The 17319-nt window shown below is 35.0% G+C and overlaps 1 protein-coding gene across 2 annotated transcripts in view; it reads right to left on the bottom strand.

The window, feature by feature from the left end:
• Window positions 1-16780, bottom strand: part of LOC149777901 (F-box/LRR-repeat protein 6-like) — a 45587-nt gene extending 28807 nt beyond the window's left edge. Inside the window, exons 1-2 of one of the 2 annotated variants that reach the window (XM_089938994.1) lie at window positions 16609-16780; window positions 742-1017 (exon numbers count right to left, since the gene is read on the bottom strand). In XM_089938994.1, coding sequence (XP_089795120.1) covers window positions 742-1017; window positions 16609-16688 — 356 coding nt within the window. In that variant the 5' untranslated portion in view covers window positions 16689-16780. Of the gene's footprint in view, window positions 1-741; window positions 1018-11001; window positions 11335-16608 lie in introns of those variants that run through there. The other variant, XM_089938995.1, reaches the window with a different exon arrangement.
• Window positions 16781-17319: the final 539 nt, after the last annotated feature.

Below are 17319 nucleotides of genomic sequence, written 5' to 3'. Positions count from 1 at the left end.
TATATATATATATATATATATATATATATATATATATATATATATATATATAAGAGACCTTAATCGATATTAAGCGATATTTTAATTATCAGATAAAAATCAAATACCTTGAGGATATTGCATCTGATCAAATGAGGCCAAAATTATGTCTCTTACAGAAGGAACGTGGAAATAGTGTCAAGCATTTCTGTGTCAGAAAACTATATTCCATGTTAATTAATTATCGATAGGCTGATCTAGCATGATCGATTTGCAATTATGTGGTAAAAGTTGGGAATTAGCAAATAATGTTCAAGCATATATTTAAATGATGATAAGACAATCCATACTTTGATATATTTACATTAAAAAACAGCAGCTGATGAGATGTACAGAGTCGAAATAAATTATATTTTTATATTCTCGTATAGGTTGATGCACTGTTTATATAGTCCGTTCTGAACATCTGCACATAAACAAAGAATGATCCCCATGACCATATACATAATCAGGGGATATTTATTTGTTAAATTCATTTTTTTAAAAAATCTTTGACATCAAAGATATGCATTAACACACAAGTATACATATACAGCCAAACCTACTCTAAAATCACTTTCTAACAGCAGCCAACATTTCTAAGTCCAAAATGTCTTATAATGCTTGTTGCTTATATAGACCATCTGCAATGGCAACTGTTGTGTAGTTTGGTAAATAAACCTTATACACAGGTCTGACTAAATAATATAAACGGTTTTGTACCTTGGTAGAAAATGCAAAGCCCCTTCTTCTTTCACACCAAACTGGAAGATTTTCATCCATAATTCCCTAGGTAGATCAACTTGCTTTGTCCATTGAATGCAGCGAGACACGGTCTCTATTTTATCAACTTTTTTCTTTTTTACAATTTTGACACTGGCATCCCTGTTTGAATTATCTCTTGTACGCTTTCTTGATGGAATGTCAGCTGGCTTATATTTCTTAGCCATGTCTTGGGATGGCTCAGTTTCATCGAAACTATAATTCTGTTTGGATTTGCTGAAAATAAGAAAAATTCCAGTTCACAAATCTTCATCTTAAAACAAGATCATGTATGTATATATATATATATATATATATATATATATATATATATATATATATATATATATATATATATATATATATATATATATATATATATATATATATATATATAAAGTATTTATATCTGTTATATTGTTTGGTATAATTCTTACTCAAATTATTTGTATTAAGCAGTGAAACGTATGTGTATTACTATTAAGTAATCTACACTGCTAAACATTTAGCCGGCAACCGATTTCGGAGTAGGCAAGATTATTTTGCACGCTCCTTACCATCATTGGCCAGCCCTGAGAATAAAAATAGAAAAATATTAGATAAATTACCAAATTAGTACTGTCCAAATAAAACACTACACTCTCAATAGAAACCAGCTAATATTCATGTGACATTAGTGTCCTTGTATTTTGGATAGCACGACATAGGACACGTTATTTTCAACACTCTGATACTAATCAATAAACGTTAAATTTCGTTGTAGGAGTGTTTTGTGTACCACTCAAAATACCTTGATGCATCCAAGGTCCAACCTTTGAGGGCGATTGAGGTAACATTCGTCATCAAGACTGTTATCTTGTCCAATCACGCCCCAAAAGAGCTATTTGCATCTTCATTTGTCTTTACTCCACCCACTAATCTTTCGTTTCATTATAATGTATTGCTAATGTCAAATGATGACTTTATAACACGTGTTCCTTCAAAAAGGAAGGTGAATAGTAATAAAACAAACGTTTATTCTCTGTAGCCAGGTTGGATGCTAAATTGTTGAAGCTCATTCAGAAGCAAATTATGATTCGGTGGATGTATCCAGATCTAATACTAATCAATTACTTCGCGTGATACTTTTTATAACTATTAATTTTAGTTCATCGGTATTTGTTGATGGATAATTTCCTCATGATGAATTCACACCTGGTCCATAATGATTAAATGTAAATGCTTACAAGTCCTTGAACTTAATCTTTACTCAACAACCAGTCCATGTATTTATGTCTTGCCTATGACTTGAAAATGATTTCTTCAAGATGTTCATACTAAGAGGGCATTCCTCCTCTTAGCTTGAGTAAGAACTTTAAATTGTAGTGGGGGAGGCAATATTGTAAATGAGAACAGTTCCTACGAATATTTCCTTTATAGGTTCACTGAAAATAAAATTGACAGCTGTTTATTTTCATCATCAGTACAGTGGCAGCAATCATGTGTTAGAGCAAAGACATTACAAAGATTGCAGTGAAACTTCTTCAACAGCAGTAATGTTAACCAACGAATACTAGAAATGTTGGGATGTGGGTGCGGGTGATAGGGTCTGGAAACTAATTGTAATTATGTAATGTGTACCTGTCACTATTGCCCGTCTTACGTCTTCCCGGATGCAAGTCACTTCTCCAAGCTTATATTCATATTCTCCCATTTGTATGCAAAATTCTAAAACACCTTGAATATAAAGAAAACACTGAGATTGAGGCTGACTCGGTTGTAGTACATCCATGATGAGTTATCTTCCTTTTTGAGTTAAGGACAGTATGAGAGGAGGGAATAACCCAATAGTGACTGGTAAGTATTACATAATTAAAATTGGTTTACCTCCACCAAAGTCAACCAACATTTTAATAGCAGTAATACAACATCTGTCACTATTGCTTTGTTGAATTTTCCAGTACTGTGGAAGCCTAACGACCTCGGGAAATTGGAGGGTTGATCAATTGTTTTGAACTACTTGTCCAGAGTAATTGGATCCATAGATTCAGAGATTCATCTGTCGGACCTACCTTGACTCTTCTCTCAAAATGCCAGTAACATGCCTACATTTGATGTGATGTGTGTCCGAAAAAGGGATAAACTTTTCAGTTTTCAATTTTCAAAGTATTGTTCCTTCAAACATCATTTACTGATGGCACTGTATCAGGCCAAGTAATAATTTATATAACATACATATATTCCTTGCTCCATGCATTATTATAGTGACATAATTACTTCCATCAACAAGAATTAAGTGGAATTTATACATTTTATAATTTCGTGTCTGAAGACTTGATGCTATGACAGAAACAAGGTCATATACTCGAGGTTCTTGTGAATAACACTAAATTGGACACCATTCTTCTCCTCGAGTAGAAACATCAAATCCGTATCAAACAGTGGTTTTCTATAACAAGCTATGGTGTAGGCTTTGCTACAAAAACTATCATTAACGTTCAACTCATTCTTATTCGGTTTTGAAATGACATTTCCAAGAGGAGTATAAGGGAATCTAACTTCAGACATTCAGTGAGAGCTGATTCGTTGAGTCCTGAATTTATCAGTTCCATTGACAAAACACACTGATTGAATTACCAACCAGTGCAAGTCAGGGATATTGTTTGCAATAACTGCAAAACGTCTTTCTTTTAACGGTTCAAAATAAACTACTGTGACTAGAAATTTCCGCCTCATTTATGTCGTATATATTTTACTGCCACAGAGTTTGGCTTATGTCTCTTTGAGGACATACTTATCTATTATTCACTGGCAACCTTATATTGTATGCAATTTTTATATTCTTTTCCTCACAAAAGCAAGTCATTAACCGTTATTTATTCATATAGAAAATATGTCACTCATCAACTACTTCTGAAGTTGTTATACTATTCATCTTGTTGTTTGAATATAAAATCATAAAACTTCTTAATTACTTTAATTCCTTCACTTTAAATGAAAGAAAAGTTGATCATCTATTTAATGAATTAAAACATAAAGAACTTTACTGTCAATTAAACCGTTCATAAAGGATTTATGTATAGCTATAACGTGTGCATACCGTTTGCCCATAATTATAGATTGCATGCTATACTAAGTGTCATCTGCAAGCAACATGTTCATATATCTAACTGATTCTCTTGAGTGTAAGTTATAAATAAGATGTTGATCTAGCTCTTGAATTCAAAATAGGCTTGAAATAAACTGATGATATGTTCAAGTTAGACATAACACACACACACACACACACACACACATATATATATATATATATATATATATATATATATATATATATATATATATATATATATATATATATATATATATATATAATGTATTCCTGTCCTGTTTCATATGTGTCTTTAGGATTCTATTAACAGAGTTTGCACTTGTCTTCAGATATGATTTGAGATGAATTATGTATTGAAATATTCACTGGTATTGTTAAAGTGCTCATTCACTACTGTGATGGAAACCACTACACTGGATTATTCAGGACTCATTGAAAGACATTCTGGATTACAATATTGTGACACATCAGAACATCCAAAACTATTGGAATCCATCTGGAACGCTCCAACCTTTGGACATGTAATAGGACATTTAGATTGATATGGAATTTAATTTACAATAATATAAGTGTTTACTACTTTGTACACGTTGCAGTTTAGCAAAATGCAAAACGTGATGAATTTATTTTAAATTGTTAATAAAGTCCAACTTGTCACGAGGGTTTTAACCTTTTATAATATTATCATTGATGAAAATGATTTGTACATAAACATCCTGGATTTGGATTGTGATCTGTGACAGAATACAAATATATTGATCAATACGTCTGGAAATTTGATCCATTTAAATATAATACTGATCAAGGCACTAAACGAAGCGTCTTTTGAATATGAATGAGTTTATCAGACTTTGTTCTCAAACAACTATACTGAGTACATTAATTGACTAATCAAACGTTAGGTAATGTGTGCAATCAAGACACTAAAAATTAACTTCTTACGGTTAACTGAGATCACAGGTACCCGGCCTTTTAGTACAATGCTCATTAATCTTAAATACAAGTGTTGGTACAAATGGCATTTGATTTTTACATTCTGAGAATATGCGCGAGCTGCATTCGTACCACACATACATTTATAAAATATAACATATCATTTTGAATATTCTAATGAAATTCAAAGTTAATTATCATTATGGTGTGAAAAACAAGCAAAAAGATATTACAATTAAATCCAAGTCACATTCTCGTACAACAATGGAAATGTATGTCTTCTTATTAAGTGAGAGCACGAAACATGTCGTAAGGAGTAAATAGTTTCGCCTCCTCGTTTTCAGATAGCTCACTCCATGAAATAGCACGTACTTGTTCTACAAATAATTAATTGAATTGAAAATACAGTTGAATTGAATTGGTTGATAACAATTATTATTGCTGTTCAAAATACTGAGGTCTGCAGAGTGTCAGCGACAACAACATGGGTTCTCTGACCATTTGCTACTCACATTAACCATGGTTATCGTAGCTAAGTGATAGAGTGTGTAGAGAAATCAGTGAACCAGACTACACTAGCAGGGAAGTTTGAAGAAGGGAACTTGTACAAAGTCTGCCGTCAGGTCTTACTGAGCACTTAAGCCACATCAAGATAGTTGTAGTTTTGGTCTTCTCTCTCTCTCTCTCTCTCTCTCTCTCTCTCTCTCTCTTGTTGTCTGTTTCTCTCACATTAACTTAATTTTATCAGTTAAGAGGGGGAACCTAATAAAAATTCCGTTCTCTGCTCGTAATTAACACATTTGGAAGTAGAGGTGAGTGTTATCATTTGCTTCCGTCCTTTTACCTGTAGAATTAAGTACCAGTGTACATGCTTTCTCCTTCTCTCTCTCTTCGTCTCTCTGTATCTCTCACATGCACTTGATTTTATCAGTTAAAAGGGAAAACCTAATAGTAATGCAGTTCTTTGTTCGTAATTAACACAGTTGGAAGTAGAGGTGGGTGTTACCATTTGCTTCTGTCTTTTTTACCTGTAGAATTAAGTGCCAGTGTGCAAGCTCTCTCTTTCTCTCTTTCTCTCTCTCTCTCTCTCTCTCTGTATTATGTATCACAGCAAACCTCGTTTTTGAACAAACATAATATCCAACCCTCCACACATGCACTCAGACATATTGTTTTGGGTTTTCGATTCTAAAGGCCACCATATAATATCTATATATTTGCAAGACCGGAAAGGGGGGGGGGGGGAGAAAGATATATCCCTATAGCCCGGGCCCGTAACATCACTTTTAATATTATAAAATAAATATTTTGTTTAAACAAGGACTAGGATAAGCCCGGTTATTTCTTACCCCATGACCCATGATCGCTCTCTACGGTCCTGTATATTTGGTCAGAATTCAATTTATTTATTAGATGAAGCATGCTTTTATTTTTTTAATATTGAGTAGGTGTATTACCCAGGGTCATGCCTGTTCGTCTTTCCTTACTCGTATCCGACCAGTTTTCATCACGAATACAAACATTATTTCACTTACCGGAATCATCTGGCTGTACATATACCCAACCACAGCCTTATTTGTTTGTTTTGGGTTGGTCTTTTATATTTGTATGCCCTGTCTAAGAACACTAGTAATGCTTCATGTAATGTAAATGACTCCGGGTGGCAGAGTGTGATACAGCGCTCGCCGTTACCGATCAGTGTCATCTCACCTATATCCATGTGGGTCCGAGTCTCCGGCTCGGCCAGTTTGGGTATATGAGAAATTATCATAGCATGTAGCTTTAAATAATCTTCCGTAGACTGGATTTAAAATAGACCTACGCTGTGAGCTACCAGGACATTATAACATAAACTGTTGATTACAGTAATTTTGAAAGAAATATGTATGGATAAAAAGGAATATTGTATATTTTGTTTGCATATAGTGTAACGGTGTGTATAAAACAATTTGTGTTTCTTAAATAAAAAGAAAAATGCAGACCTATTATCCAAATAAACCTCACTTCATTTCTTGCTTGTAGATAGTCAATTTTCATCACCTTGTGTAAATAGATCCATGGTGTACAGATAAAACGGTTGGGATAATACTACTGTCATATCGAACAGCAATTGTTCGAGTCCTGTCGAAGATCTTTTTTTTTCTCTTCTCTTGCTTGTGCTTTCTCGTATTCATGCGCATTCTGTTCAAACCGATTTCTTTACTTCTGTCTTACAGTCCACTTGTTACATGTTCCGATGAATAACTGTTATCTATCCAAAGATTTGAATGAGGAGTTTCAAAATAACACTCTGATTAGGAGCGTAAAAATAACCCTCGAAGCAATGTTTTATTCCGGTACGCCAATTCCTACCTATTGCTTAGACATTAATATTGTCATAAAACGACATTCGTGGGTTGGTGGGGTCTTTAGTCACTGATGACTTCAATTAATCGTGCCAAGGAAGCGGAAATAGCGTGCATTTTACAATGATACACGAAACAGCCAATCAGGGCTGTGCCTCAAGAACATCTCTCAAGCGCGACCCGTAGATTACAAAACCCACGCACTTCCAACTGTGCAAGCGCACCCGCTCCCCCACGTCCACCTTCAAGAAATGAAATTGTGGGTCCCAAAGGCTTAAACGGGTGGGACATATCTAAGATAAATTTAATCTGATTGATTGTTATTTGCATTTTTCATAAGGTTCAACTGCTAAAATATACAGAGACTTGTGTGCATGAATTTAAGTCAGAATGAGAGAGTGTGTGTATGATTTGGATTTTTGATGTAGCTTTAACAACTTTGTGTTGTATCGCTACGATTGCTGCAATGTGGCGATTTTAGTGATGCCGCAGACATGTAGCATCATATCTCACCCAGTCACATTATCCTGACACCAGGCCGACCAGTCCTAACACTAACGTATTGATGCAGAGCGCCAAGCGAGACAGCTGTTAGCATCATTTTCATAAGTCTTTTATATGACAGTATGACACGGCCAGGGTTCGAACCCACGTCCTCTCGCACATAAGGCAAACGCACAAAGAGAGAGAGAGAGAGAGAGAGAGAGAGAGAGAGAGAGAGAGAGAGAGAGAGAATCGATGTGAAATGTATAAGAATGTTGTGGTGGCAGTCCTGTTAAAACATATGTTTATTACGTGGCCAGGGTTCAGTTGTTGCATCTGGACGGGATTATGCATATCTTATTTTCTTTTTTCAGCTTGATTTTTATGTCTGTGTTGTGTTGGTACACGCGTGAGTATACTCGCACGCAAACTGAAATCTAGTCAGCACCGGGCAACACATGCGATCATAGTTGTTGCATTATTTTTTAGATTCAATGATAAATCAATAGACAGATTGTCAACCTAAAATTGGGTATAAATTATAATTATCTTCGAGTATGCTGCTCCTTTTCAAAACAGACCAGCTGCCCAACAGCTCTGTGTCATGTCTGAAGGTGTGTGCCCACTCATGCGCATAATTTTCCATCTTTTATAAGGTTATTCAGTTAATATTATAACAATGGATATAATAATGTTAGTCAGTTAACACTGTAACAATGGATATAATAAGGATTATTCAACTTAAAACCGTAAAAATGCATATAATAAGGTTTGTCAGTTAATACTGTAACAAAGGGTATAATAAGGATTATTCAGTTAATACAGTAACAATGGATATAATTAGGTTGGCCAGTTAATACTGTGACAATGGATATAATAAAATTAGTCAGTTAATAAAGTAACAATGGATATAATAAGGTTAGTCAGTTAAAACTGTAACAATGGCTTTAATAAGGTTAGTCAGTTAATACAGTAACAATGGATATAATAAATTTAGCCAGTCAATAACGTAACAAAGGATATAATAAGGTTGTTCAGTTAATACCGTAACAATGGATACAGTTACGTTGGTCAGTTAATACTGTAACAATAGCTTTAATAATGTTAGACAATTAATACCGTAAAAATGGATATAAGAAGGTTGGTCAGTTAATACTGTAGCAATGGATATAATAAGCATTATTCAGCCAATACAGTAACAATGGATGTAATAAGGTTAGTCAGTTAATACTGTAACAGTGGATATAATTAGGTTATTTCTGCTTCTGTACTTCAGCGCAAGAACTTTTTTGCCAAAGTATTTTTGAGAGGCAGATATTTTTGATGATTTCAAATTGGTTAAGGTACAGTAATGATGTAGATGAAATAACCGTGGAATGTGAGCTACAAACTGAATCAAAAGCATTTGTTAAAAAGTCTGTCTTCAGTTTTATTTATATTTTCATCCCCTCCATTGTGTTCGCCAATATACTATAAAATAATAAAATGGTACATGTCCGCTCATAGACTTCACAATAAGTATATCAAAATTGATATCCCTGTCTTTAACAAAACCGTACTGGTGCTACAGAAAAACACAAGTACGTCGCCTCTATATATGTATCACAGCTCTCTCTCTCTCTCTCTCTCTCTCTCTCTCTCGTACAGTTGTTAAAAGTACATAACGTTGAATGATGATCAATACAGTAAACAATTTTATAGAATTGGTAATAAAATATAGTTTCGCGTAAGCCTTCCAGCGCCGATACATGCACAAAACTGCTTTGATTGTAGATGTTCTGAACATTTGGTTTTGATTCATAATTATGCAATGTAGCAATATACGCCTATTGTTCTTACGCAGAAGATCTGTGATGGTTTTGGGTGTTTATATATGGCACGAAAGTACACAAAATTGTTTTTCTGTGGCAATCAAGTCAAACCTTTGATACACTTAGTCATTGTTATACATAAAAAGGTGTGTTTAGAAGACTAAATCTAGATGTCAGAGGTAATCAAATGTACTTAACTTAAATAGTTACCTCATTTAGATAATAATTCAAAACAATAAGACGTATTTCTACGTACTTTCATTTCCTATTAGCTATAATTTGTGCAAATACAGAATGTCAGATGTAAGTCTTTCGGCAGTCAGCTTTATTTTGGGTTTACTTGCCATATTGTCTATAATCTACGAAAATAAGATTGACAACAAGGGAGAACACCATTGGTTTTTTAATAGACGATTTTACATATCAAAAGCAATCTTCGATAAGAAGTAAATACATAATATATAACACCTAATACGAGAAGAGAGAGATGCACCTCTTTTATCTGAGCTTCAAAGAAATACTGATTTGGGTCCAAAATTTGCCTTTATAGCACTTTCTCATTTCAGTTAGGAAACGCTAAACTCTCATAATACATGGACAGCTGCTGTGGGCTAAGTGGTTGCGGGTCCGCCTCGAATGCGGGAGGTCGCGGGTTCAAACCACGGCCGAGCCATACAATATACTTATAAAAACGGTAATAGTAGCTGCCTCGCTTGGCGCTCAGCGTTAAGAGGTTAGTTTTAGGACTGGTCGACCTGGTGTCAGGATAATGTGACTGAGTGGGACATGATGTTACATATTTGCGGTATGATGCCCCAGTCCCACACTTCACTATAAACTGCCCGACTGAAAACATCATATCGATATGACTGAAAAATTGTCTAAGCTACGTTAAAAATCTAAATCACACACACTCACACACTGACACACACACATAATAAATGTGTCACTGGGTTCAATTCCTTCAAAGCTCAGGGGGAAAAGATCACATTTACAATTGTGTGTGGTCCGTTTGATATATTTGCAATAAAAAAATGAAAGAGGTAGACCTGTAATTGCAAATTGAAAATGTTCGAGTCCAGAATAACTTGAATAACATACAAGTTACAAAGATTATCTATATTTTCTTTAAATTTTTGGGGAACCTATATACAACCTGACAATGCATATTTTCTAACAAATAGCAGCTGGCCAGGTGACCCCACTTCTTTTTACTTAAGAGGTAACGTTCCCCCGCAATTGTAGATGGTGCGGCTTTACCGTGTTTTGCGTCATCAGTACCTTCCTCGCAATTACAATGATAGCCGTATCAGTTTATTGTGTCTGCGATTCTCTCTTTGCAATTACAGTGAAGTCATCCCACTGCCTTTCGCGTTAGCACTGCTGGCCACCAACCCCCACCGGATAACTGTTATTGACATGACCAGCTGCTCATTGCAACGTGATACAAAACAAAACAAAAAGGACAACGGAAAATACACAATCGTATGTATGTGTTCTATGCGGAGAGTCAGTTAGTTATCAATAAAAACAAACAAAATGGAATTACTTTCCTTACCTGAATGACGACACCCAATCAGTTGGACCAAAAATAAGGGTAGAAAACAGATCTGCAGATTCCGTTACTCCGTTATTCGCCGGTTATTACCTTTAAAATTTGTCCCTCAAAGGGACAACATGAGGTTGTCGATGGTCGTGTAAAACATGAATATATATATCCTTATTCCAGCATCCACAGTCCCATATAAACGTCGTCTCTTGTAAGTTTTTTTCCGATAGTATCACAGCATCAGAGAAGAGTCCGCTTATCTTTTTTTGATGTATTCCGGTTGTGTAATAGAAAAAGCATTCGTTATAATTCTGCCTCCTTAATCAAATTATCAATGGACCAATGGTGGTATCATATCGATAAAAATAGTATCGATCGCTGCTGCGTTAACAAATAAGCCAGCGTAGAAGCCAGTAGCCTTACAGCTGTTATTCCAAGCTTTTATTTCTTTTCTTATCAAAACAAATCGATAACCATGTTTGCCTAGGGATCGCGTTGGTTTGGATTTGTCGATTTATGTTTATAGCTGACTGCTAGTCGTGTGATCTCCATAATGAAGTTGAAGGCTTTCACTGGAACAAATTAAACATTTTATGCCGTACATGTAACCAACTTAACTATTTAATTTAAACGTGAACTCTAAACCGAAATTGTTAATTGTGTGTCGATTAAGCTGCTAACTAGAATGGGATTACATAAGTTCGAGTTTCTTTTGACCCTTCCCACCCGATTTTATTTATTCAATTTAGCTAGGGTGTGGGTTCATAGCCAATTGGCTATCGTAAAGTATGAATTCGCTGCCACCTGGAGAAAACCAGATTGATGAAGCGTAGAGCACGTGTCAAATATGTTTTTGTTCGTATTACTAGACTCTGCCCGATGAATCTGGTTTTCTCCAGGTTGCTGAAATAGGTTTATGGTCGTTTTTCTCGGAATAAATATGTTGATAATTAGGTATACTTTAGCTCTTTTTACAAACATTGTGATTTTCATTTAATTTTTTTTTTGTTCAACATCGGAAATGGGTTTATTTTTAGTATCGTGTGACTCCTTGGACTGATTATTGGACCTCTGATTACATAGGTTGTGATGTTTATTTAATCAGAAAACTAGACATACAAATTTCGAGTACCGGTCTAAATTCCCATCAACGCTGAAGTTTTGTCTCGTCTCTGAGTGAATTAAAGACATCACGAATGATATACATGCAAATTGTAGCAAACAGATCATCTTCTTATTGATTTCATCCATGTATAGCTCGGTGTAAGGTTGCCTAAGTCTGATAGTACCGTTACTAAGTGTATACCCTGTGCTGCCACTGGTCGGTGACAATAAACTCCAGCTGTTCAATGGGCAAATGGCTCTGACTCCATACCTCATCATTATGTCAAAATATCTAAGCTGTGGCGAGATGGGTCAGAGGAAACAGTGGCTAGGTATTACACTACTGTCGTGGTGTTGGTTTGTTGCGTTGTGTATTATTAACGTATCTCCTATAGAGGTCAGAAATGCATTCATTTCATTTTATTTCTGCGTAATTTTCCCTAATATATGCAAATGATACAAATGCATTCATGTTATTGGCTGATTAGCATTAGTGCCAGTAAAATGTTGCCTTATGCCCACTTTACTTTTCCTTGCCGGTGCGAAACCCTAGCTGAATCTCTGATACGTTTAATTTTCCTTGTCAAATCTCAGGAATTAATTGTAATTTTGTAGATTTGACTTATCCTCCGTCAAACCTGAGTCGCTGTAGTGCTAGCACACATACATTCTGTATAAACTAACTTCATGTCACGGTTTTAACGGGCATACTAAAAATAACATGAATTTAATTTATACTGGCTTCTTGGGGGGATTTTGCTATTTTATTTACAATAGAAGGAATAACTTTATACACTAGTCTTTTCTTACACTTATGGACTCTGTGCTTCAGGATTTCCTTACTTACATGTTTTGACGTGCAATTCCATGTGGACACTTTTTTCAGGCAATAGTGATATTTATAACAATCTAGCATAACAAAGGTTTTCATAAAATGAACAAGTCTGACAAACAAGGATATATGGCAGTTCATCTGACAAAGGAACAATTAATTAAAAAGCAATAAATTAGAAATAAAGTAGGGCGTTTTTTTTGTGGAACTGTTGAGATATCTCTCTCTCTCTCTCTGCATGCACCAGTTGGGACCGGGCCAATCCACTTTACTAGGCTAGTGTGATGCAAGCAGTAGATCCTTTTCTCCAGACATTATGCTATGGAAAGACGAAAACGAGAATGTTTCTTTCTAAACTCTTGGAACAAGTTTAGTCTCGGACATTTTTAGACTGGAAGGTTCCTTTGCAAGCCGTGGAAACCGTAACTGAATTTTTAATGAAGAATCAAATATGATACGTTGGTCACTAAACTTGTCGAATAGTTTTCAGTCATATCGCTACAGTATCTGCAGTGTAACAGTTTTATAGTGATGTATAGCGCTAGGCATCATGCCACAGACATTTCACACCCAGTCACATTATCTTGACACCAGGCCGACCAGTCCTAACACTATCCTAGCAACTACTAGTGCCATGTTTATAAGCCTTTGGTATGACTCGGTCAAGGTTCGAACCCGCGGCGGACGCTCTATCCAATAGGCCACTGGGGCGTTCACTTAGGTTAGAAGCAAACCAGATCAATCAATTGAACGGACTCATTCTATCCTCAGTACCTTAGTATCTAATAATGCCATTCATCTCTGATCTCTACCTGTCGAGCTAATTTTTGATCTATCTGCCTTCCTATCTTTCATTCATTGATCTATGAATCTGCTTAATTGATATTGTATCTGTTTGTATCGTCATTCTGTTATTCAGCTATTTGCTGTTGTTACTTTAGTAACGGTACTGTATGCTTAGAACTTGTAAACGTTTCAATTATTCATTTAACTATAACGGGAGAATAGTGACACAAACTGTGAACCACAAAACGTTTCACGAAGCTTTTTTTTTAAATAAAGATTTAAGCACATAAACATGTCAATTATTTAGTCTTTTTTCATTGGATGGACCTTACAATTGTGTTTGATTTTAAATGTTAGCGGGCTTTGTAACACAACCTAGCGTCTTAATTTTTGGGTCTCCTGATTCAGCCTGTTGGGTATATATATATATATATATATATATATATATATATATATATATATATATATATATATATATATATGACCCAGATGTGTCTGCGATGATGGTGTACTATGAAGCGGCATTACGTGAAGATATCCTCTTGCAAGTGAAACAGTATAACCTCCCCGCCGAAGCAAGCACATTTGGTCGTAGTTCGCCGAATAGGAAAGGGCCAGGCTGAATAATCTATAAAGAGTAGGGACTTGGTATTTCGTCTACCAGAGTACAGGCACTAAAAGGCTCGTTCAAGAAGCGCGGCAATATTAATATCATGACATTTCGACAATGCACATTTTAACTGACGATATATCTTCTCTTATAATTTCGCCCTCTTCGTCTCTCTTTGTCAATCATGAGCTAGTAACGACTCGCTACCACGACCTGGTCGACGTCAGAGTCGGCGACCAGAGGAAGACAAAGTCGACGACTCAGCGACATGGTCGATAACTCAGCAACCCAGACGACGACCCATTAGGAGACGCAAACGATGACCCAGTCGGCGACCTAGAGGACAACCCAGTTCACAAATCAGCGATCCATTTGATGACACAGTAGGCGACTAGAGGATGACCCATTCAACGTCAGCGACACAGTCGGCGACCATAAGCCAGGAATAAGACGGTATGTAGCTTTCGGATGTAGAAATCTCTCGCACTCAGGAGCGCCAGTCCTAAGACAGATTCAGCGTTGTATCACTCTAAATACAAAGACATATCCTAAATAACCCGACATAGCCATCCTAGAGGTAGTGTAGCCGAGGGAGTTTCTACAAACATACAACACAACCTACTTGGATTTTGTTACAGAGTTTAATTGCTTGGATATGTGACTCAAGCAAAAAAGAACTGTATGCATATTGTATGTTTTAACCACTTTTACATTGTAGAGCTAACACGTGTGGCGGAAATATAGCCACTACCAACATCATAAATTAAAAATACAATTGAGTATATAGGACGTTTAAAGAAGTATGCGGAACTTTTATAATGGTAACAGTCTATCTGTAGATGAAGATGACGCATAAACATTCTACGTACAAACACATTGACCAATTGCCCAGGTAGCCGATTTCAACAGGTGTTTTCTTAGTTCGGTAACTCATATTATTACAAATACGACAAATGCGAAATGGTAGATAGATGCAAGAAGTAACATACACAATAACTTCCTATTATCCACAAATAGTTAAATACACGTTGTGAATCGAAATCGAGACGATGCCATCTTTGCCCTACCTTCACTGTACTTTACCGCTAGAGGGAGTTAAATAAGAAGTATGTTCTATATTTAGACTCTTGGGAAGTGGTTATCATTAGACAACTCATATTTCTACATATTTATATGGAAGACACGATAATTTAACAGGATTGTTTCTAAACATAACACTTCAAATAGAAAAAGGAGACAGAAGAGTAATCGACTGAGCAACATTAGGTCGTAATAATTTTTTTTTGGACCCAGTACACGCTTCCACCCAACATATGTTTCTTAGACTTCAACTTTGACCAACTGTTAAATAAATAAATAAATAAATAAATATATATATATATATATATATATATATATATATATATATATATATATATATATATATATATATATATATATATGTGTGTGTGTGTGTGTGTGTGTGTGTGTGGCTGTGTGTGTTAGTGTGTTTGTGTGTATGTGTGTGTGTATTTGTGTGTGTGTGTGTGGCTGTGTGTGCTTGTGAAATCATATGAATAAGATTTAAAAATAAGTATCTATACGGAATTTGAACATATATATATATAGTTATTATATGTGAATAGAAACGTATGTATGTAGATGGTGATTTTTATTTAAATTATTATTAGATCACTGCCTACCCGTAACCCCACTTTTTGATAAAATCCTAAATCCTAGGTAATGACGATCTCGTGCAGACGTTATTAATTTAGATATTGTAAGAAATTAATGAATTGATATTAATGATAACGTAAATTGAAACTTTCCGCTGCATCTAACACCAGTACTGAAAATGATAGTCTTCCTGATGAAAGAAAAGAAAATAATCACACTGCTTATATGCCCATTAAAGAGGCTGACTTCAAACTGACCAAAAGGAAAAATAAGAATCAACCGGGCACTTTAAAAGAAAACACAAATGAATGAGCTATTGTATTAATCCAAACATGTATGTTCTTTAGAACGTTTAATGTTGAATAAAATCATGCAATAAAAATCGAATGATATTGACAGAGTACTATAATGAATTTACTGCACAAATATAAAGGAAGTTGGTGTACATGTTTATAATATACAAACATTACAGTAACTGAGCTTGTAGCCGCCAAATCTTGACACCAGTTTATTAGTGTATTTTGTTTTGTGAACGTATATTCATAATGTTTAATTTTGTTCTAAATGTAAGATATCTGCTTTCAAACAGACCTTCCGTTAAGCAATTCATACATACAGATGTACTTACCTTTGAATAATTCTTTTCCTGCATCCAAACATTTGTGAAGTATGTTTATAACATATAGTTGTTGTTTTGATACAATACATGGCAAGTTAATTTTCACGTGCTGTCAGCCAATAGTCCATATTTTTTGACATAATACGCACGTGTTCAATCAGTAATATACATATCAGATCGATGTAACTTACTCGCGTTTCCAAGGAAACTAGGTTTCTAGGCATAACGCCAAGGTGCATGTATTCTGACAGCAATATGCATGGCACGTTTATATGAGCTACAGTGTGTTGTGAAGTAAAGTAATACATATCTGCTTGTACTTGCTTATTTAATCATGATATGCTAGATGTTTTCAAGCACTTCACTCATTAGCTATATGCTATAACAGTTTGTCTGAAGACCACTTTATGATTTCAGCAAATTTTAAAATAATTTATATCTAAATATCATCAAATTGCTATTAAAATATTATTATTATTGCTGTTATCATTATTATTATTTAATAATAATACTGATACTACTACTACTACTACTGATAATAATAATAATAATGGTATTTGTATACTTTTGATCATTTGTTTCATTGATGGCCTGAAATAGCCGAAGTCTTCTGTGATAGAGAACCAGTCAAAGCTTCTCACGTGAGCGGTTTTCATTTTCATACAACACAACCAAACTATATTTTTGTGATAATTTATTCTTAGTCTTAGTCAGTTTTAG

This window comes from Sinohyriopsis cumingii, chromosome 17 (genome assembly GCF_028554795.1).
Source record: "Sinohyriopsis cumingii isolate HCF-2022 chromosome 17, ASM2855479v2, whole genome shotgun sequence".
Taxonomy (NCBI): Eukaryota; Metazoa; Mollusca; class Bivalvia; order Unionida; family Unionidae; genus Sinohyriopsis; species Sinohyriopsis cumingii.
Note: the sequence above shows the minus strand (reverse complement) of the source record. Positions and strands in the feature narration are given on the sequence as shown.